At 52.7% G+C, this 21008-nt stretch overlaps 2 protein-coding genes across 13 annotated transcripts in view; both read right to left on the bottom strand.

Annotated features, from left to right (window-relative positions):
- The window catches only part of RAB40C (RAB40C, member RAS oncogene family), a 36142-nt gene extending 26617 nt beyond the window's left edge, over positions 1-9525 (bottom strand). The window contains exons 1-2 of one of the 2 annotated variants that reach the window (XM_074553105.1): positions 9377-9525; positions 8909-9172 (exon numbers count right to left, since the gene is read on the bottom strand). In XM_074553105.1, coding sequence (XP_074409206.1) covers positions 8909-9062 — 154 coding nt within the window. In that variant the 5' untranslated portion in view covers positions 9063-9172; positions 9377-9525. The other variant, XM_074553106.1, reaches the window with a different exon arrangement.
- Positions 9526-12709: 3184 nt separating this feature from the next.
- PIGQ (phosphatidylinositol glycan anchor biosynthesis class Q) overlaps positions 12710-21008 on the bottom strand; it is a 38288-nt gene continuing 29989 nt past the window's right edge. For 3 of the 11 annotated variants that reach the window (XM_074553104.1, XM_074553103.1, XM_074553093.1), the window contains exons 11-12: positions 13822-16858; positions 12710-13764 (exon numbers count right to left, since the gene is read on the bottom strand). In XM_074553104.1, coding sequence (XP_074409205.1) covers positions 16706-16858 — 153 coding nt within the window. In that variant the 3' untranslated portion in view covers positions 12710-13764; positions 13822-16705. Of the gene's footprint in view, positions 16859-21008 lie in introns of all 11 variants that reach the window. The other 8 variants (XM_074553102.1, XM_074553101.1, XM_074553098.1 and 5 more) reach the window with 8 other exon arrangements.

The raw sequence follows: 21008 nt of genomic DNA, 5'->3' as shown, positions 1-21008 counted from the left end.
ATATGCTGGGAGACAAAAAAATCCCCAACACTCAAAAAAATCCAAGCGTTTGTCCAAAATACTTTGAATATCCTATCCCTCCATGGTGACACTTCTGTGGACACTGTGCAGGGGATGCTGCCCTGCAGCATCAGAGCCTCATGGCAGCCCCACACCGTGCCTGGTGCATGCCAGCTGTCCGGTTTTCGGCTGTTTGGAGGGCCTGGAAAGGCCCGGGGTGGCCTTGGGACAGCCCGTGTATCAAAGGATGAGAAGAGGCTTCAGTTCTTCTTTCGGTCTCGGTGTTTATTAATTGTTTATCTAAAAGATTTTCTTTCGGCCCGACAGAGCTCTGCTCAGCAGCCAGCCATGAGCACACTGTCTCGCCTTCTGGACAGTCACCTATCTTTATACCCAAAGTTACGTGTACAATATTTATCATTTTTCTCTAATACCTTTTATTCTTATTGCCCGGTGCACTTTTAGTAATGACCAATCCCAAAGTGCCACTATCACTACAGAAGATGGAAGAGAAGAAGAAGAAGAAAGACAAGACACGCCTCAATTCTTCTATCTTACTTCTCTAAACCCCCCTGTACAGAAATCCTAAACCCTGTGTCTCACTCTCTAATTAACTAATCTCTTCACTATTCACTCTAGTGAAATCTTCTTATCTTCATACAGGTGTCGTCTCCTGTGTAGGATCAAAGTCCAGCCACCAGACACTTCTGGCAACATTCCAGGACTCTCGAGCCCCCCAAGGGTGGTCTCGGTGGCTCGGCACCTCAGTCCTGAGGCGCTGAGATCTCACAGCCAGCCTCAGGTTACCCCTGCTCAGGGATCCTGCAGAGGCTCCCTCTGATCCTGGCATCCCCAGCCACACCCCACTGGCATTTCTGGGTTTTGCCAGCAACAAAACAGCATTTCCAGAGCCATGCTCCACACCCCAACACCCTGAGAGAGCTGCAGCCCTCACGCTGGGTGTAGGCAGGTTAAGCAGACACCTGCAGAGCTCCCAGAACAGCCACAGAGATTCCACTCCCCAGGAATTTCTCTGGCTCCCAAGTTTGGTCTTGCTGCACCAACCAGGGCCAGGAAAGGGCTGCTGCATGTTGGGAGCACCAGGATGGCTGCTAACACTGCTTTCACCTTTCCCTGTGCTGTTTCCAATGACAACAGATCTCCAGGGGCCTGACTTACAGGGCATGGCAGGTGTGCTCAGCTCTCCCTCCTTGCCCTTGTTGGCACAGCAAGCCCCTCACCACACACCTGTACAAACTCTGCTGCCTCACAGCAGCTCTCTCCAGCCTGAAACCAGGTTTTCCAAGCCCAAACTGGAGCCTCCCAGGTCCCCTCCTGACCTACAGGACAAAGATCTCACTCCAGCTACCCTGGCAGCCACTCTGGTGCACTTTTGCTGTCACCAGGGAAAAGCCAGCATTTGACATTAAAAAAAAACAGAACAAAGTATTGAATTTCAGCCTTTTAATACAGATGAGTCCCACAAGAACACAAGTGTGTCTCACCCACAGAGGTGTTCCACAGCAAACACATTTGCTGGCAGGGTGAGCAGCACAGGTAAGAGCTACCCTGCAAAGTTTCATCTCCTTGTGCCACAGCACAGGCTGCAGTGTCCTGGATGGATTTTACCACTGAGTTACTCAGGCAGCTTGACAATGTAAGAAAAACAACAATTCTTGGGACAAAAAAGGCTTTAAGATTAAATAAATGATGGGCAAAATGGGGTGAGGGGGTGGGTTGCTGCATTTTCTTTGTTCATTGCTTGGTTGGGTTTTTTTCCATAGTTCTGTCTCCAGTCCACTTGGCCTCCACTCCAGGACCATGGGCAAAAGGCCTGTTACAGGTGCTGCTACAGCTGGTACCAAAGGAAACAAGGCAGGGTAATTTCTGTGCCCAGGACTGAGCAGGGAGCAGGGCCAATCACCTGCACAGAGAGGCAAATGGTACAATAAAACCCCCAAATGGTCCCAGGAACCCAGCAGCCTGGCTGGAAACAAGTTAAAATCCTTAAAAAAAAGAATTTTTTTTAAACTCTGCATTTTATTTAAAAGGTTACCCCAAAGATGCTCAGAACCTTCTGTTAAACTGCCATTTAATTACAGCCTTTCAGTGTGGCCTTTCTGCCTGTCTCCTCCTTAACCACTGATGGTTTAAGCAGCAAATATTATGTTTGAATTGCACAAAGACTTTTGTCCCAATTCAATGCCCAATCCTGCACAGAACATGCAGGACATTAAGAATTTCAGGTGTTATATTTATAGGAGAACAGGTGTCAAAGTTTGAACATGATCTAACAACATCTAGAATGGGCCAATGGAAATGAAACAAAGATGAAGCAGAAAAGAGGAAGAAAATCTAAAAAGCTGTGGCTACGTAAAAATCCTTTCAGCAAAGAGAAGCTCTATAGGAACAAACAATCTCCAAGCTATGTTGCAACCTTACTATTTACTACAACTTTTGCAGAAGCAAACAGACTCTGATGCAGGTTTCTTGCCTTCAGCCACCACCCTCTGTGCCCCAGGGTAATTTTCTTTCAGGTGAGTCTCACCTTACAGCAAAGCCTTTAGCAAAACAAAGCTGAAGGTTTTCACATTGGAGCTTCCTTCCTCCTCCAGTGCCTGCAATCACACAGGAATTGATATGACATAATGCTCCTCTGGAGTGCCAGGGGACAGCGAGGGGCAAAGGGAGAGAAATCCAGATTTTAACCAGCAGGGTGATAAAAGCACAGCCCAAAGCCTCAGCTCAGAGCCTAGCTATTCTCAAGTGCAATGGAAAGATGCTCTGCTGTTCTGAGACATCGAGGCTGCAGAGGAAAACATGCCAGGGAACAGCTGGAAACAAAAGCGGGAGGAGGAGGAGGAGGAGGAGCAGACTAACTTCCGTGGTCTTTCCTATGAGCTTAAATACTGAACCAACCAAAAACCTCCACACCAAGAGAGGTGTGGACAATTCTGGTGTGGAATCTGGAGAGAGCAAACCCTGCCTGCTTTTTACAAACCAAAACCACAGCGAAACTTTTAATCCCAGTTATTAGAAGAACATTCCACCCATTTCAGCTTTGTACTGCTCAGCTCCCATCACCTTTGTGCACTCAGGGCTCTGGAAAACATTTACAGCCATAAAAGCTGTGCTTTTATAGAGGGATTAGGGGTGGTGAGAACTCTGCAGTGCAACCCAGAACTTTTCAGAGTAGGTCCCTCCCCAGCTTTATAAAATCTCCACAAAAACACAACCATCCTCAGAGGTTCTGCACACATAACAACCTACACTGTTGTGCACATCTAATCCTGACTAGGGAGACACACCAAACCTGCCAGACACTCACTTTGGGGGTTGGGTTTTGGCTGGATGGGGATTTTTTCGTTTGTTGGCTTTGTTTTGGAATTTAAGTTTAAATCATAGCTGGTTAGTCCCACAACAAGCAGGGCTGGAGGTTCAGCACTTATCTTTGGAACTATTTTTCACACAAAGGTTATGTAGTAAACAATGGAGAAACAAGAGATGCTGGAGCTGTTCCTGAGTTGCCTGCTCTGATGAGATCAGCTCTGCATCTCTGCTGACAGGGAAGTGAACATCCCTGAAGGACACTGATGCAAGTGCTGGCAGACAGCAGCAACTGCTGCAACAACCACTCTGCACTCTGCAAGCCATCCAAAGAGGTTTCCAGCAGCACAACCAGCACAGTCCAGCTCAAACATTTCCTGCACATCAGTTGTGCAGCCACTACAGGAACGTGATGGCTGAGCTGCACTTGGAACACTTTGCCTCAATCCTCCTTGCACCAGAGAGCTAAAGCCTCAAAGTGAAACATTATTCCAAGCATTATTCCAAAGAATCCAGTCCTGCCAGAAAACAAAGAGCAGTTTCCATGGGTGTGCAGCAGCTGAAGCAGTGGGGCAGCCACGGCCAGGGCTGCTCCAGCAGAGCAGGACACGCTGAGGGAGGAGGAGGAGGAGGCAGCAAAGCAGCACCAGAACCAAGGCTTCCCTCCCTGCTGATGCCAGAGAGCCCTGACAGTGCAGCAGCACCAGGATGAGCACTCAGCTGCTGTCACAAACCTGGGCTCAACACCTGCAGCTCTCATGCCTGTGCCCAGCAGGTGCCACTACATCAGTGCTGGCCCTGGCTGAGGTTTTACTGCACACGGGGTCAGCCAGCAACTCCTGTCTGCTCAGGAGGGTCAGCCAGTATGAAGAGAGGTCCTGTGCTTACACAAGTTCAAGTTTAGAGCAGAGCTGCTCAGCTGCACACTTGTTAAGGCCGTGAAAAGCAAACCAGTGTAGCAGGACCTGCAGCCAAACACGGCAGCACCACAGAGGCTGCTGATTAGAAGTGAGAGATCTCCATGGTCAGTCTTGGAAACTCAGGAGGCAAGGAGCAGAAGCACAGGGAAACATCCCTTCACATGCCCTGCATGGCAGCAGGGAGGATCACACAAAGTGTCTCTCCACCCTCTGCCTGTGCAGGCTGCTGCAGGACAGGTTATCTCCTGCTCGGCATGGAGCTACCAGGGAGGTTCTGGCTGCACGCTGGTGCCTGAGGGGTCACAGGACAGATCAGGAGAGGAACTGCTGTAAAGGAAGACTTGAAAGAAACATCTTAGAGATCTCCAGATTCAGACAGTTGCACAAAAACAACCAGAGGGAAAAGACATGCAAAGCTGTGGATCACTCAGATAAACAACCTGGTAATTAACAGCAGCCCCCGGGCAAACTGGAAGGGATGGACCACCTCCAAGGGCTGGGCAGTGTCTTCAGCTGCCTCTCCCGTTCCTCCTGGCCAGGAAAAGGGCAGGAAGCTGCACTGCCCCAGCCCTTGCTCCTGGCAGGGAACCCCAGCCCTAGTGGGCTTGTTGCTGCCCAGGAACTGAATTCCTGCACTTCTGCTATTGGGGAAGAGTTCTTGGGAGAGATCCAGTTTTCACCTGAACCATCAAATCTGTCAGCAGCACCTCAGGTGCCTTTTCCCTGACATTGCCTTGGGCCTGGATAGCAGTGGGATACAGAGCACCAAAGGATGGTGCCTGAATAAAGGTACTAAAGCCCAGCCAAGGGACAAGGTTGAAAGGAGGTGCTGGGACTCGGTGTGTTAGGGCTGGTGTCAGCACCAACTCTGTGCAGGGCAGGGCTCTCATTTCAGCTTTTGTGTGCTCATTGCAAGATCAGAGTGAGGACATTGGCTGCATCCTCATCACTTTCTTAATACAAGCTGAGGACAGGGAAAATAAAAATAAAAATCCACCCCCTTTCCAGTCAAAGCCATCTGCTCCAAAACACGCTCTACTCTCTCCCTAACACACATTTCTGCTTCTTTCCTGTGGGAACAGCAGCAGGTGAGGGGGAAGGCAGCGGCAGAAAAAGCCCTCCATCATGTGAGGAGGAGCACATCACCCTCAGTCTGTGGTGAGGCTCTGGGGCAGCAGCGCTGTCTCCCAGGGCAGCCCAGCCCTGCCGAGCACTGAGAGCTGCCCTGACTCACCAGGCCTCAGCTCAGGGCTGGCTGCTCCTGCAAGCCAACAAACCTGCTGGGTGAGCTCATTCCAGCACATGAATAACCAGCTATTCCAGAGTGGATGTGTGACACGGTGGTGACAAAGCCACCACGGGTCCCTCAGGTGAGGAGCAGCCTCGTGCCCCTAATGCACAAACACAGCCCCTGCTTCACGTGCAGCTCCACCACATCCATGGCCCAAACCACGCCAGAACCAACACACTTCTGTCCTGCTCCAGTGCTTGGGGATGGATGATCTGTGTGATCTGTGCAGGGCACTCACCCACAAGTAAAGCACAGTTTCACTGAGTCTGCTGTAACCAACCCCAGGCTCATGGCACAGAGCAGCCCCTCCCTGCACCTGGGGAGAAGGAGGCAGCACTGACAGCACAGAGGCCATGCAGGGAAAATGCAGGATTTCAGGTTCCCAGGTGAGATCCTCCAGAGTAGCTGAACCTCTCAGAACAGCATCCTGCCTCCACAACTACACATTTGGGAAAGGGAGGGTGAAAGCTGGGAAGAAGGACAACATTGGAAGCCCAGAAGAGCATTAATCCAAACAATAATAGGAAGGGTTAATTCAGGGTCTTCTGTGGATGGCCAAGAAAAGGCAAAAGCTAAGTCCAAACCAGTTCCAATATGCAGGGAGCATGCTTGGCTGATGCTCCTGGAGACTGATACACTCCATAGCTCAGCATGAACCTAGCAAGGAACACACAAGTGACACCTGAACGTCAATCTCCTCCTCAAAATGCCACCTTTTTGTCACTAGGAGTTCCATACTCACTGGCCTCACAGCTTGCAGCAATGGTCAGGGCATTGCTCACATCTCCTGCACCAGGAGTAACAACCACCTCTGCTCCCACAGAGGAGCTTTATTTTGCCAGCAATTTAAAGAAAGGACATTGCTGAGGCCTTGCTATGCACCACAGGAACTGCAGGGGCTAATAGAAGATGTGCCTGATTTAGACTGAGGTGCCAAGCTCCAAGGCTGTGCTGAGAAGTGACACTGCTGCTCAGGGATCCTGAAAAAGGATGGACAGAAGCACCTATGGTGCTGTGTGACAGACACAGCTCCCACTGCACCCCAGGCTCTCAGATACCGGACACAGGCAGGCAGAGGCTGCTTACAGCACCTAAAATCCAACAGAAAAAAAGGCTTTTCATCACTCAGCTGTGTGCTGATCCAACACCCAGTGCCCACGGAGCAGAGAGGAATCCCTGGATCCCTTTTCTAATAGGCTGGGTAAGAGCAGCTAAAATACAGAGCAGCTAAAATACAGAGCTACATTTACAGGGCTTCACTTCTGAGGGTGTGCCTTCCCCGAGCTGGAAGGACAATCCATTCCATGCTGCATCACAAAACCTGGCTGCTCACAACTGTTTCCACAAAACAGAGCAAAAGCAGCAGACCCTAACTAGACAGAGAAGGCAAATGCTCTCTCTCCCATCCTGCCAAGGTCAGGGACCTGAGCTCCACCCGAGATGTCCCCACCACAAGAGCAGCTCAAAGCACACACCAGTTGTACCTTCTGCACTGACCAAAACAGTGGGAGATGACACAACACTCATTTTAAAATTGGGATGTGGGATCTGGGAGGCAATGAGGACGAGGACAATGTGCTTACAAGCAGCTTTACAAAGAGAACCTCCACATAACATTCTGGCATTGCTGTTTTGGGATGGCATTAGGTACGTGCCAAAGAGGACGCCAGGCTCGAGCTGTTCCCAAAATCCAAGAGCCCAGGGGATGGTGTCTGTCAGGGAAGGGAGCAGCATGCCCTGTCAGCACGTCCCAGCTGTGCCAGAGGCACAGGGAGTTCCACTGCCAAGGCTGTCAGCAGCATCAGCAGGATCAAATTCACTTGGATATCAAAGCCACTCCAGCTGATTATCCTAAAGGTGCGTCGCCTCCCAGAGTCAACAGAAGCAGAGCCTGTCAGAGCATATATTACTGTGAAACAACAGTGTGTGACCTAATTCTCTAATTAGGAATGGGCTCAGTTGCCCACAGAGGACAAGGGAAGGTTCTGAAATTATTCACTGAGATTTCTTTTTCCAACAATAAGATGCTGGTATTTAGTTGCTACAAAACAGTGGGTTCTGAGACAAAAGGTCTACAGCCACAGCCAAAATCCCTGTTCTTTGGGTCTCATGCCTATACCAAAGACCCCACTTAACTCACTCCTTATTCCTACCCTGTCTGCTTCAAACCCACTTCAATCAGAAGACAATTCCAGCTGCAACACTTCACTTAAAAGAGCCACCCCGTTACACTCTACATAGTAAACACCAACCCCACGGAGCAGTTCCACAGCTCCCGGGTGAGGCAGGTTCTCCAGAAACACAAACTCTCTTCAGGGAAGCTCCGGAGCACCCAGCACCTCCTCAAAGGCAAACCACACCAGCCCAGCCAGACACCCGAGGAGATGAACGATAGCAAAGCCTTCTCCTTCCTGAAGAGCTGCTCCCATTTCACAGGCAGCTCCACTTCTGAGTCACCACCTCCCCGTAAATCTCCGTGGAGCAGGTGTGCATTTGCATCAGCTCCTGGGGAGCTGCTGGTGGCTCCAAGGACCGAGTGTGGTCGGAGCCACACCACTCTGCACGCTCCAAATTTGGCCCGTGCTGAGCACCAAGGAGCTCCCGATTCCCTCGGGTTCCTGATACAAACAAAACTCAGCACTACCTGCTCCTGCCCTGGGCTGCAGCGACGATGCAGGGTCCGAGCCCTTGGGGATGTTATTGTGCACGGAGGAGGGGGAAGGATGACAGATTGACACCCACAGCAGGACCCGCACCCCGCCAGGCCGCGCTACACCGTAACTGCAGGAAATGCACAGCGCTACTCCTTGGCTCTTAATTACGGTCTTGTGATAGCGTAGTTAATGGTCTGTCATGGGCTCCATTAGGAACCTCGACGCTGGCAGGAGGTGGATCACCCAACGCGGCCGCTCCCGGTACAGCCACCGAGGCAGAGCGGCTCCGGGCTGGGAATCAGGCTCCAGTTCTTTTGTTACAGCCCCGGCTTCCTCTGGGAACGGCTCGGTCCTTGTGGCAGCCGGGGAGAGGCAGGGAGGGCAGCCCTGGGACCGCTGGGGAAGGGTCCGGCTGCGCATCCCGGGATTACATCAGACACCAGCCCCTCTGCCCACATTCTCCTCCAGATTTGGGGCATTTCAAGGAGCTGAGGAGGCCTCTGAGCTGCCTGCCACGCGCTGCGCTCCCAGTTAATGAAAAAAAAAAAACAAAGGAAAAAGCAAAACAACCCCTCCCTGGCCGCCAGTTCGGCGCTGGGGTGAGGGCCCTCGGGGTCCCCGCGGGATGCGGTGACAGCAATGGCGGGGGAGGTGACAGCGGCAGGGGTGTGACAGCGATGGGGTCCCGCGGCCCGGTGCCCCCCAGCCCCCCTTACCGTTGCTGTAGGCGTAGGGGGACTCGGAGGCGCCGTCCTGCAGGCTCTCCAGGATCTCCCCCTTGCCCACGTCGCTGTCGCCCACCAGCAGGAACTTGAGCAGGTAATCGTAGCTCTTCACCGGGCTGCCCTGGGTGCCCATCCTGCCTCTCATCGGCGGGGCGGCCCGGCCCGCATCCTCCGCCCGCCAGCCTCGGGCTGCGGCCTCTGCCCCGCCGCCGCTCACCGCCGGCCGCGCATCTTCCGCCGGGGCCGCGCTGGGACCTGCGGCGGAGGAGGAGGAGGAGGAGAAGGCGGAGGAAGGGCCCGGCCCGGCCCGGCCCCGCAGCGCCCCCGCCGCTGACACGGCTCCGCTCCGCCCTCCCACTCGCACAAAGCGCCGCCGCCCCACCGGGCCCCGAGCCCGCTCCGCCCCGCCGGGCCGCAGCACCGCGCCAGGTCAGCCCCAGCTCCGGTCCCGCCACCCACCTCAGCCGGGCAGGGCCGCCCCCGCCTCACGGAGCCGCCGTGTCCGCCCGAGCCCAGGCGGTGCCTCGGCCCCGCTCTCGCCGTTCCCATAGGCTAAACCGCACGTCAATCAGAAATGGCCCCGCCTCCTCCACATATTCGCCGCTTCCATAGGCTCAGCCACACGTCAATCAGAAGCGCCCCGCCCCGACGCGCCCCTGAGAGCTCAGGGGGCAGGGCCAGTGGACGGCTGGGCGACTGAGGACTACAGCTCCCGGCGTGCCTTGCGGGAAGAGGAGCATGATGGGATAGCGAGTAGGGCGGGGTAGTGCTCGACGCGGGAGGGACTGGGGTAGCGGGATTGAGGGGGAACCGGGATTGGGGAAACGGGACTGCGGAACCGGGATTGGGAGAGCCGGGATTGGGGGGAACCGGGATTGGGGAAACGGGATTACGAAACCGGGGTTGGGAGAGCGGGATTGGGGAACCGGGACTGGGGAGGGGGACTGGAGGAACCGGGACTGTGGAACCGGAGTTGGGGGAACCGGGATTGGGGAGCGGGATTGGGGCACATCCGTGTGTGCGGGGCACCCAGGTGTCATCCAGGAAGGGGGGGCATCCGCATGTGAGCTGAGCATCCAGATGGGAGGGGCTCGTAGATTGGGGCACATCCAGATGTGTGGGACATCCAAGAAGAGGCGGCACCCAGGATTTGGGACATCCAGGTGTCAGAGATGTCCAGGTGGGTGGGTACGTAGGAGGGAGGGCATACAGGTGTCCTCCTCCAGATATGGGGTGGGCACGCAGAAAGAGGGGCATCCACAGTTTGGGGCATCCAGGTGGGTGATCATCCATGTTATGGCAGGCAGCGGGTTTTGGGGTGGGAGGTGTGTGCACTCCATTGTCGGTGGGGCAGGGGCAGCCATGGGGACATGCAGCGTGTCCCCAGGGAATGGGGCTGTGGGTGCTGTACCAGGCTGTACCTGGATGTTCTCCACTGGAATCCCTTGGCATTGGCCTGAGGAATCACTCCCAAACCCAATCCCAGGGGATTCCCGATGGAAGGTGTGGAGGAACCCCTCCCTGCCATCATTGCTGACAAACCCCTGTGCTGAACAGAGCATCCAGAGCTGGGCATTTCACCATCCCTGTTCCCAGCCTGCTGCTCCAGGGAATGCCGTGCCCATGACCCACGTGCCCTGAGCCTGTGAGGACCCTGCAGCTCCTGGGGGAGCTCTGCTGGCTGCTCATGCCAGAGGGTCACTCATGGATGGAGAGGGAGAGGGGATGGATTCAAGGGGATGTTTTTATAGAACCACAGAATGGTTTGTGTTGGAGGGACCCCAGAGACCAACCAGCTCCACCCCTGCTATGGAGGGACACCTCCACTGTCCCAGGTGCTCCCAGCCCTGCCCAGCCTGGCCTTGGGCACTGCCAGGGATCCAGGGTGGGCACCCTGTGCCAGGGCCTGCCCACCCTCACAGGGAACAATTCCCAATTCCCAATATCCCATCCATCCCTGCCCTCTGGCACTGGGAGCCATTCCCTGTGTCCTGTCCCTCCATCCCTTGTCCCCAGTCCCTCTGCAGCTCTCCTGGAGCCCCTTCAGGCCCTGGCAGGGGCTCTGAGGTGTCCCTGGAGCTTCTCCTCTCCAGGTGAGCACCCCCAGCTCTGCCAGCCTGGCTCCAGTCCTTGGAGCATCTCTGTGGCCTCCCTGGGCTCTCTCCAGAGCTGTTCCCTCTCACAGGGAGGGGGGCTTCCCCCTCTTTGGGGGTCTCTCTGGCTCCCTCTCCTCTCCCACAGCCTGAGGGCTCAGCTCCTGTGCTGCCCTGGATCCCTCTGGGGCCTGTTCTGGTGAGGGGTTTGTGTCCTGTGGGCCAAGGGGATCCTCACCCTCAGCTGCTCAGTTTGGCTTCTCCATTGGCAGGGGCCAAACCCAGCCCCACTCTGTGCCCTCTGCCAGCTCCCACGGCTGCTGCCAAGCACAGTGAGAGCAGGGACAGGGGAAAAGAAAAGGGCAGCCAAAGCAACCCCAAAGAGCAGCTAAAGTGACCCCAAAGAGCATCTAAAGCCACCCAAAGAGCAGCTAAAGCCACCCCAAGGAGCAAATGTCCTCCTGCAGCCACTGCATTGCCAGGGTAAAGGGGCTTGGAAGGTGAAGCCTGTGCAGAAACACCCACCCAGGGCACAGCCTGGGCAGCAGAGCAGGGGAAGGAGAAAGTGGGGACCCGGAGATGTTTCTTTTCTCCAGGAGGAGAGAAAAGCCTCATTTCTGTCCAACAGTCCAATGGACCCAAAGCAGTGCAGGTGGACAGGAGAGGATGAGCAGCAATCTCCTCTATTTTCTCTCTCTTTTCTCAGCCTCTGGGTCTCAGTCCTGGTGCTCCACGGGGCAGCCAAACCCTCACTCATTCCAGGAATTTCTCCTGTCTTTGGTGGGATGGTGGAAACCAAACAGAGCCCAGACAGGTGGGAATTGTGGCAAGAGGTGGGAGCCAGAGGGAGAGGGGCAATCCTGGCAGGGGCTTGCTGCAGTGTGGGGGCTTTGTCACAGCCATGCATTCAGCTGGGAGAGGGAAAAGGAGAAAGGGATGGAATTCAAGGGAGTGAGTGCTCTGGTGTGAGGAGGGAAGGAGTGGCCAGAAGGATCCACCACTCCCAGGCCCAGCTTGGGCTGCTGCTCAGATTGTGCAGAGGATTGTCCCCTGTCCTGCCCTCACACTGAGCACACCCCATGGGCAGGGCATACTGTCCCTGTGCTGCTGACAGCCACACTGTGCTCAGCAGCAAGGCAAGCTACAGGTAAGGGCTGGATGTTCCTCCCAACATCTTTGTTCTGGAGTAATCAGAATCCATTCAAGTTCTGATTAAAAGGTTGAGTTAACCAATAAAACCTATCAGTAGAACAAAGCTCTCCATCCCTATACTTGCACACAAGCACTGGAATGTGCAGCACCCCTCAGCCCTGCTGCAGCTGGCACTGCTGGCACTGGCACTGTCCTGCTGTGCCACTGCTCTGCCCAGCACTCCTGCCTGCACAACTGGAGCTCTGATGTGCCTGAAGCCAGGCAGGGCTCGTTCCTGGACTGGTGCACAGGACTGTGTGTGTGTTTCACATCACCAGGCTGTGTTTCACATCAGGGCTGCAGGGGGAAGGAAGTCACCTTCAGCTGGGGCTGGTGGTGACATTTAGAACAAGCCCTGTGTCACTGCTGTGGGAGCACTCTGCTCCTGCTGAACGCCTGGTGCCTCACGTGAGGGAAGGAGAAATGCACAGTGGCTTTGAACTTCCCTGCCAAACCTCATCACAAACACTCACACACTTTTAATGAAACCCTCAATGAGTCAGTGCTCTTTTATAATACTTTACTCAAAACCAGAAAACACCGTGAGGAGGATGATTACAAGAACTGTGAAGTTCTCAGGAACTTCCCCAGTGCCAGATGTTCAATAACGGTGGATGGCAGAGGAGCTGCAGCCTGTCCCTGCCCTGAGCTGGGCCTGGGCTCTGCAGCTTCCCCCAAACACCTCCACTGCTCCCCAGCACCTGCCTGGGAATGCAGGGCAGTGTTCTGTCACCTGCAGCACTCATCAGTGCAGGAACACTCCTCATATTTAGCTTGCTGAGATGGTAAATGGGGAGTTTGGGCTTTCCTGGTTTGAGGCTCAGGTGTGGATAAGGGCTGGAGCCAAAGGTGACAGACTCTTGCAGCAACCCCTAATGCAGAATGGTGAGCTAGAGACAAAGGTGGTGGGCACTGTTCTCACCCAGGAAGGCAGATCAGCTGCCCACATGGGGCTTGGATTGCTCTGAACGTGTTTATCCTGCACCCAAAGCTCCCAATCCAGCTGGGAAGCCCTGTGGCCTCCTGTCATGTGGGAGATGAGCTGAGATCCAGAGCCATCCCCTGTGTGTGCACAGCACACTCCCCCTGCACAGCCCAGGGCTCCAACTCTGGGCTGTTCCCTGACCCTGCAGACCTGGACACTGCCAGGTTTGGGGTGCTGCTCCCCCTGTGAGCTCAGCACAAGCAGGAGTGTGGCAGGAAAGGGCTCTCTGCTCCCAAGTCCAGAAAAGGACCAAGGAGCAGGAAAGGGATCTGAGTCAATGCACAGGCACCCCCCTAACCAAGGCTTTATCCCCCAAAAGGCAAAGGGGCTGCTAGCAGTGCCTGAAGAGGGGGAACAGGAGCAGAGATGGCACAGCACTGCCAGTGTTCACATTCCTGAGGCAATCTGAGTTACGGTGTCACTGAGCTCTGCACAACACCAGGACCAGAGTCATCAACTGAAACACCTCAAACCCTGCTGAGAGAGGGAACAGCCTTTCACTGTGGGGGTGACCAGCCACACCTTTCACTGAGGGGGTCACCAGGCACACCTTTCACTGAGGGGGTCACCAGGCACACCTTTCACTGTGAGGGTGATCAGCCACAGCCTTTCACTGTGAGGGTCACCAGCCACACCTTTCACTGTGAGGGTCACCAGCCACACCTTTCACTGTGGGGGTCATCAGCCACTGGCACAGGTTGTTGGAGCTGCCATCCTTGGAGATAGCCCAAAGCCACCTGGACACGGTCCTGGGTGACCAGCCTTGGGTGGCCCTGCATGAGCAGGGGCTGGAGGACGTGATCACAACCTCCAGCAGCTCCCTGGGATGGTGTGACCATCATAAAGGCTAAACCACTGAGGGATAGAGTTAAGCAAGAAGAGGGTATTGGAGCAGCAGGAAGAAGCAACACAGGGCAGAAGGAAAGCAGCTCATATTCTGCAGGATGAAATGCAGGTTTTCCTTAACTACTGGAAGTCAATATATGGGCTGTGTATTTGTGCAAGAGTCTTTGTGTGGGCCTGAACAGGGCACAGTCCAGCTGCAGCATCAGGGAAAACTCCCAAACCCATAACCAGAGCTTTCAGTGCAATAATTACTGAGGTTTCCTTTCAGCATTGTCACACTCTGTCCTGGTTAGGGGAAGAAAGTATTTCTCCAAGGCAGAATTTCTCTCTAGGATAGAGTTTTTCACACAGTGAATCACATTTTCCTTCACAAACCCCCTGCCTATGTAACGAGGGGGTTTGTGGCAGCACTGGGAACCAAAAGGAGGGAGAAATAATAATAAGGAAATGCAGTATTAAAAAAAGTCTGTAAGATTAGAGTCTTTGACTGATGGCTGGCAAAGCCTGCTTGCAGCCTGCTATAAGGGGTGCATGGTAGGAATGGGAGAACTGGAATTTTTAACTACTTCTTATCCAAGAGCTGTTCTGGAAAACATGGATCTGAGGACAAATCAGAGCCAGGGCCTTGCCAGCAGCCTCTTCCCTGAGGAAATGCCAGCACTGGGCCAGTCTGTGCTGCTGTGGAAGATGAGGCAGATCCTAACTCTAATTAGAGAGATGACATAAGGTCAGGTGCTCCTGAGCAGGATGTCTGCTGCACTGCTGCAATGTCCCTGCACACAGTCGGAAAGGGTGGGGGAAGACTCTTCCAGCAGGGACTGGAAAGGAAGAGGAGAGACATGGCAAACATCCAGCAGGAGCAACTGAGATGCTCAGATACCACTGCAGGCAAGGAGAACAGCCAGTGCAAGGAGCACAGAGGCAGCTCAGGCACCACTCTGGGTGCCACAGAACTGCAAGCACAAGGAGCTGCCACGGCCCAGCTGGGCTGCTCCAGGTTCTCCCTTGCAGAAGACTCAGGATCTCAGGTTTGAGGAGGAGCTTTTCCTTGGTTTGGTATTTCCCCACGCCAGAGTCAGTATCAGCCTTCAGTAAACAAACCCAATGCTGGAACATCTGATACATCTGGCAGGGTCCCAGTAGGAAGGTCACAGATGCTGGTGTTTGTGGCTCTGGGCTGTCTCTGGGGATATCATGGCATTTGTACCTAAGGACCTTGATTAGGACCAGCATGAACTGTCTGGTCCCACAGACAGATTTTAAAAGCCAGGATATTAGAAACATTACTTTCACAAGACCAAAAATAACAAAGTTTCTCACAGCAGTCAGCAAACTGAACTGTGCAGGCGTGGGAGGAACCAGGGGATATCATTTAGGAGCTCCACAGGAAAGATGAGAGGGAGGTGAGGTGTAAACCTGCTCTGCTCAGTGCCAGGTGAGGATGGGGCTCATGACTCTGACTTCAGCTGGAGTGAAAATGTTATTTACACCATTCATCCACTGAGTGCATCACAGCCTGCAGTTATTCACACCTGGAGTGCAGAGAATTCCTCAGGAAGTGATCATTCCAGGACAAGAAGATGCTGCACAGGAGTTTTAAGCACAGAACAACCTGTTCTCTGCAGTTTCTGCAGGCAGGGATGTCCCACCAGAGCCTGTAATGGCAGATGGTGAGGGGGCTTTGCCACACTGGCTTTCCCAGGGATTTGCCCCGGCTCAGGGTGACAGGGCACCATGTAGTGCCCATGTAGTCCTGCCTCCCTCACATGGCCCTAAGAAACCTCAAAGGCCTTGTCTGAGCTGGGGCAGAGGAATGAGCAGAGCTGCAGGAAGTGTATTTTGGGTCAGGACTGTATTTTGGGTAAGGACTGTATTTTGGGTAAGGACTGTATTTAAATTTGACACAACCACTGATGCTCAGTGGGACATCCTCCAGTGCACAGGCACCCTTTCCAAGAGAGAGAATAGGAGACACATCAAAATGAGACCAGAACATGGAAAGCCAAGCACTCATGCGCTTTGGAAATGTATCCAAAGCACTCTCCCAAGAGAAATCACAGAATCATGATAAAACAGTCTGTGCTTCTGGGCCTCCAGCCTCACTCTCCAACACCTCTGGTGCTGCAGTGAGGGTGAGTGCAAGCCCTCCTCAAAAGAAATTAATAAATATCCCATGAGCTCAGACACCCTGCTGTTCAGTTTTCAGTGTAGGACTCCACGAGCTGATTCTCCACATGGTTTTGATCAGCTGGATTGAGGTCTGAAGCATAAAAACATGCTCTGGCTGAAGGCACCACAGCATTGTGGCTCCAAACCACCTGAGGGGCTGATTTGCTATGGCCCTGTGAACTGACATGGAAGGAGAAATTCATCCCCAGAGCATTTGGGAGCTGCTCCCTCTGTGACACCGAGTGCTGGTTTCATGAGGCACTGATGGGTTTCACCTTTTGCTTCCAAAATAATCATTAGCATAATATATAAACACAGGGCAGGGGAGGAGAAAGTTGAAAAATAACGTTTAAAAATACTTGCCTTTAAAAATTCAGCCCTTCCTATGTTACCAAAATCTGCTTAAAGGGATGGAGCAGTTGCTGGCTCTGAGCAGCCTTTGGTCCCAAAGCATTAGGAGTTGTTAAGTTTTTCAGGTCAAGTTCCCAAGTTCTTCCACTGTCTTTAGTTCTGCTTGTCTCCTTTGTGTTTCCAGGGGTAGATGAGCTCTCCAAGGAAGAGTTTCTTGCAGAGAGATGCCCAGGAGTCCCTGGGATAGCAGCTGTAGGTGGGCAGTCTGTAGGTCTGGACCACACCTCCATAGGAGAGGGGGTTGATCTGTGTGGAGAGAGAGGGACAGCAGCAAGGGCAGCATCAGTGCTGCTCCTCACACAGCACAGAACCCTCCCTGCCTTGCTGAGGCTGTTTATCCTTCTCCTACAGCCCCCACATTAACAAATTCAGCTTGGCAAGGGGTGTTGCTAGAATCATTCCCAAGCAGAGGGGCAGACAAGAACCAGCATGAGAGGAATGAGAGGGGAGTGTGTTACACACCAGAGTGGAGGGGACAGTGCTGGAGAGACAGCAGACAGCAACAGAATCACAGAGTCATGGCATTTTGTAGTTTGGAAAAGACCTTTAAGATCATTGAGTCCAACCCTTAAGCCAGCACTGCAAAGCCACCACTAGCCCATGTCCCCAAATGCCACATCCACACTGCTTGTGAACATCTCAGGGATGGTGATTCCACCATGCCCTGGGCAGCTGTGCCATTGTCTCACTGCCCTTCCCATGAAGAAATGTTTCCTAATACCTAATTTAAATCTACATCTATACTGCACTGGGGATGCACTGGGACTCCAGGAACTCCTCTGGAATTTGGCTGTACCTGTTATGAGCCCTCAGCCCACAGCTGTGTGTGAAGTCAAACCTGGTATCACTGAAACCACCCAGTGGAACCAAGTGTCAGCACAACAGGATCACACCACACAGTTCCTCATTACCATTTTCAATTAAGTCTCCTTGGCTGAGTTAATCTTTTTTAATTTGACTTCAATCACCACCCCAAGTCTGTGCCCACGGTCCCCAGTTGCTGCACTGACCTTTTGAAGACAGGGATGTGAACAGACACATTTACTGTGCAAGGGCTGACAGAAGCATGTCAGACCTTGGGAATGCTCATCCCAGTGAAGCACTCAGGGTAGGGAGGCAGCTGAAGTCCCCAGAATGGATCCAGTGTGGCAGGAAAAGGATGCACAGCCACCAAAGGACCAAAAGAGATGGGCTTAGAGCATAGACCATGAGAGATGCCCAGGATGGGGACTTACAGAGCTTGGTCAGTGGAGAGAAATGGAAGGACATCCCTCTCTAGCAGAAGGGTTCAGCTCTGCTGGAACCAACCAAGCAGCTCTGGGAAAGGAGACTGTAATTCACAGCACAGAATCCAGCCACAAAGGAAAGAGAGACAGCAAACCCATGCACAGAGTCACTACTTGGTCAAAGCTGAGTATTTTTTTTGTCCACTAAAAAGCATCTGGGTTTCTGGGAGTTTGCCTGTGCCACCAGCTTGCTTCAACTGCTTGGAGCTCACCGAGTGGTGAGGGATGAAGCCCCAGTGCCTACAGAGATGGAGCCCTTGGAAACCAGGGTTGAGCTAAGAGTTCCTTAGAACTAACCCTGGAGATCTTTGTCAAATTAGTTTTTCAAAGTACAGGATTGCTCAAGCAGAAGGGGAAATGCCTGTACACAGAAGCATCTCTAGGAAGTTTAGACAAAAGGTCAGGGCAGCTGCTTGCAGGGAAAATTATAAAATAGAATAAACAGCAGGGGGAAAAAAGGCCAAAGAAACCTGTCCCCAGCACCAACAGCTGTAAAACCCAAGGAACAATTTCTGCCCAAGTAACAAGTAAAACCCAAGGAACAATTTCTGCCCATTTCCTCAGCTGCAGGCAAAGCAGAGTGTCTGAAGTGCAAACATGCTGGGGGAGGAGGACAGGAACTGCTGCTCCACAAGGGAGAGACACAGAGTGTGCTGCTCTGGCTATGAGCTGTGTGGGCTGACACAACATTTCTTTTTGAGAAGCATCTCTGGGTGCAGAGGTGATACCCAGGGGCAGCACTGGCCACTGTAATAGCCAGGGCTCCTTATACCCAGAGCAATTCACATCCCTGCCTCTCCTGGTACCAATGCAAGCAAACAGGCAAAACTCATTATTAGTGAAGAGGCAATATTTGTTCCCCTTATGAATGTTCTGTAGGTCAAAGCTATAATAAACCCTGCTAGGATATCCATCCTAAAGGAGCTGTTCCCTTCTCCGTTCCTCTGCTGTTTAACCCTTTCCAAAGCAATTGCTGGAGAAGATGAGACTTTCAGCACAAGGTACATGAATGGATCAAACTCATTGTGATCTACAATCTCAGAATCTCAGCTGTTTGGGTTGGAGGGAACCTTAAAGCCCATCCAGTGCCACCCCTGCCATGGCAGGGACACCTCCCACTGTCCCAGGCTGCTCCCAGCCCTGCCCAGCCTGGCCTTGGGCACTGCCAGGGATCCAGGGTGGGCACCCTGTGCCAGGGCCTGCCCACCCTCACAGGGAACAATTTTTACCCAATATCTATTCCAGACCTGCCCTCCTTCAGCTTAAAGCCAGTTTTCTCCCTGGGCTATCAGTTCTGTTGAACCACACTGCCAGAAATATTTCTTCCTGTGCACCAAAAGAAATGGCTTTAAACACTAATGAAAATACTGACCCATGTAAGAGTTCCTGAAGAATATTAAGTAGCATTTGAAATGGAAATATCATCCCCCATCCTCTGCCCCCCTCCAGGGTCTGGACTTTGTATTCCAGAGGCACTATCTTAAAAATCAAAAATAATCCCTTGGCTGAGCCAGGAGCTGGTTGGGAATGCTCAAAGCCAGCATTATTGATTTCTAATCCATCCCCAGTGCCCCACAGGACAGCTCAGACTATCACCTACAGCTGCAATTATTTTGGGTTAGGTCCATGCATCCAGCCTGACTTTACCAGGCACTGCTCCAAGGGGGCTTCCACACAGAGAGGGGGCAAAGCCACTGCAGATTCTCAAGAAAGGCACATGACTGTGTACAATAAATAAAAATTTCACTTAAAAATAGGTTTTCTAGACTACCCTCTCCAAAGGCCTATCACAAAGTGGGATATTCAGCAGAATTTCTGACACAAGCCCATTTTTTATTTCCACCAGCACAAAGAGAGAAAAAAAATTGCCTTTTCTGACTATCTGCTCATTACTATTGGAACAGAAGGCTGGGACAGACATCTACAGCAGCACTTCCACCTCTTGAGGTGATGACTTGTGCTATATTCCAGATAAAAAATGGATCTTCCTGCAGTGGTCCAAAGAAAATTCATCACAGTCATATGACTCATTGCCTTTGCACTTTAAGTCGTGGTCTTTTCTCTCTGGAGACTCCATCCACCTCATCTCACACACACTGATGCCAAAGCCTCTGCTCAGCCCTCCTATGCCTCATCTCTGGGTCTGGTTTCCTTTCTCTGGAGTCTCCTGGCCATGGAGGATGGCACATTTTGGTTCTTACACCACTGAAAGGCAGGAGCTGGGAAGACAGCTTGCTCAGAGAATGCTGATTTTACCCTAGAAGACATCTGTAGAAGGGATTCCCTCTGGAATTGCTACTAGCTGGTTTGCTGGTTCCCTGCTAGCCTGACCTTTGCTGAAATTGGGTGGGACAGTGATGGAAAAAGCAAAAGGACTGAGAAGCTGCAGTTAAATCCTTCCCACACACTCCCCCAGTGTCCAAGTGCTTTTATAAATGTTATACACTACTGGCAGCCTCTCCTCCTCAGGATGCAGAGAGCAAGAAAAGCCTCCCTGGGACATGGCTGTGTTCCTGCTGGGTCAGGAGATGGAAATTTCACTCCTGAAAGTGTAAGGAGAACTTCCCTGCTGCCACAATTTCTTTTCAGAAGATAATTTCCTTTAGTATCTTTGATGCCAGAGCATGGAATGGGGGGTTACAAAAGCACAGGTGAGCTGTGCCCATACCCCTCACCAGAACAACCCTGGAGAAAAGCAGGAGGCCCTTTCCTCTCTCATCTTGCCCAGGCTGTGCTGCCTCATGGAGCAGCCAAAGCTTTCCAGCACCACTGGAGGGGAAGAGCTTTTCCTGCTGCTTCATTCTGCCTTTTTTTGCTTCTCCCAGTGTTCAGCAATTATGACATGAAGCTGCACAGAGCCAGGAGGTGATAATGGCATGAGTCCCAGAAGTAACACAGCTCTGTGCTTCTCCTTCTCCCCTTCTGCATTTCACTTCACACCATCCAGGGCACTGCATTTCCTCCAAACAGGACACAAGCACAGAAAGCAGCCACAGCAACATGAGATTATTCCCCTTGTTTCAGCATTTTAGAGCTGATAATGTTGAAGTGGAGCCTTTCAGGGGCAGCAGCACAGAGGGGCTGGGGTCACCCTGGGGGAAGGCACAGGG

The sequence above is a fragment of the Zonotrichia albicollis genome, chromosome 16, assembly GCF_047830755.1.
Source record: "Zonotrichia albicollis isolate bZonAlb1 chromosome 16, bZonAlb1.hap1, whole genome shotgun sequence".
Classification (NCBI taxonomy): Eukaryota; Metazoa; Chordata; class Aves; order Passeriformes; family Passerellidae; genus Zonotrichia; species Zonotrichia albicollis.
This window is presented reverse-complemented; position numbering and strand designations above follow the sequence as displayed.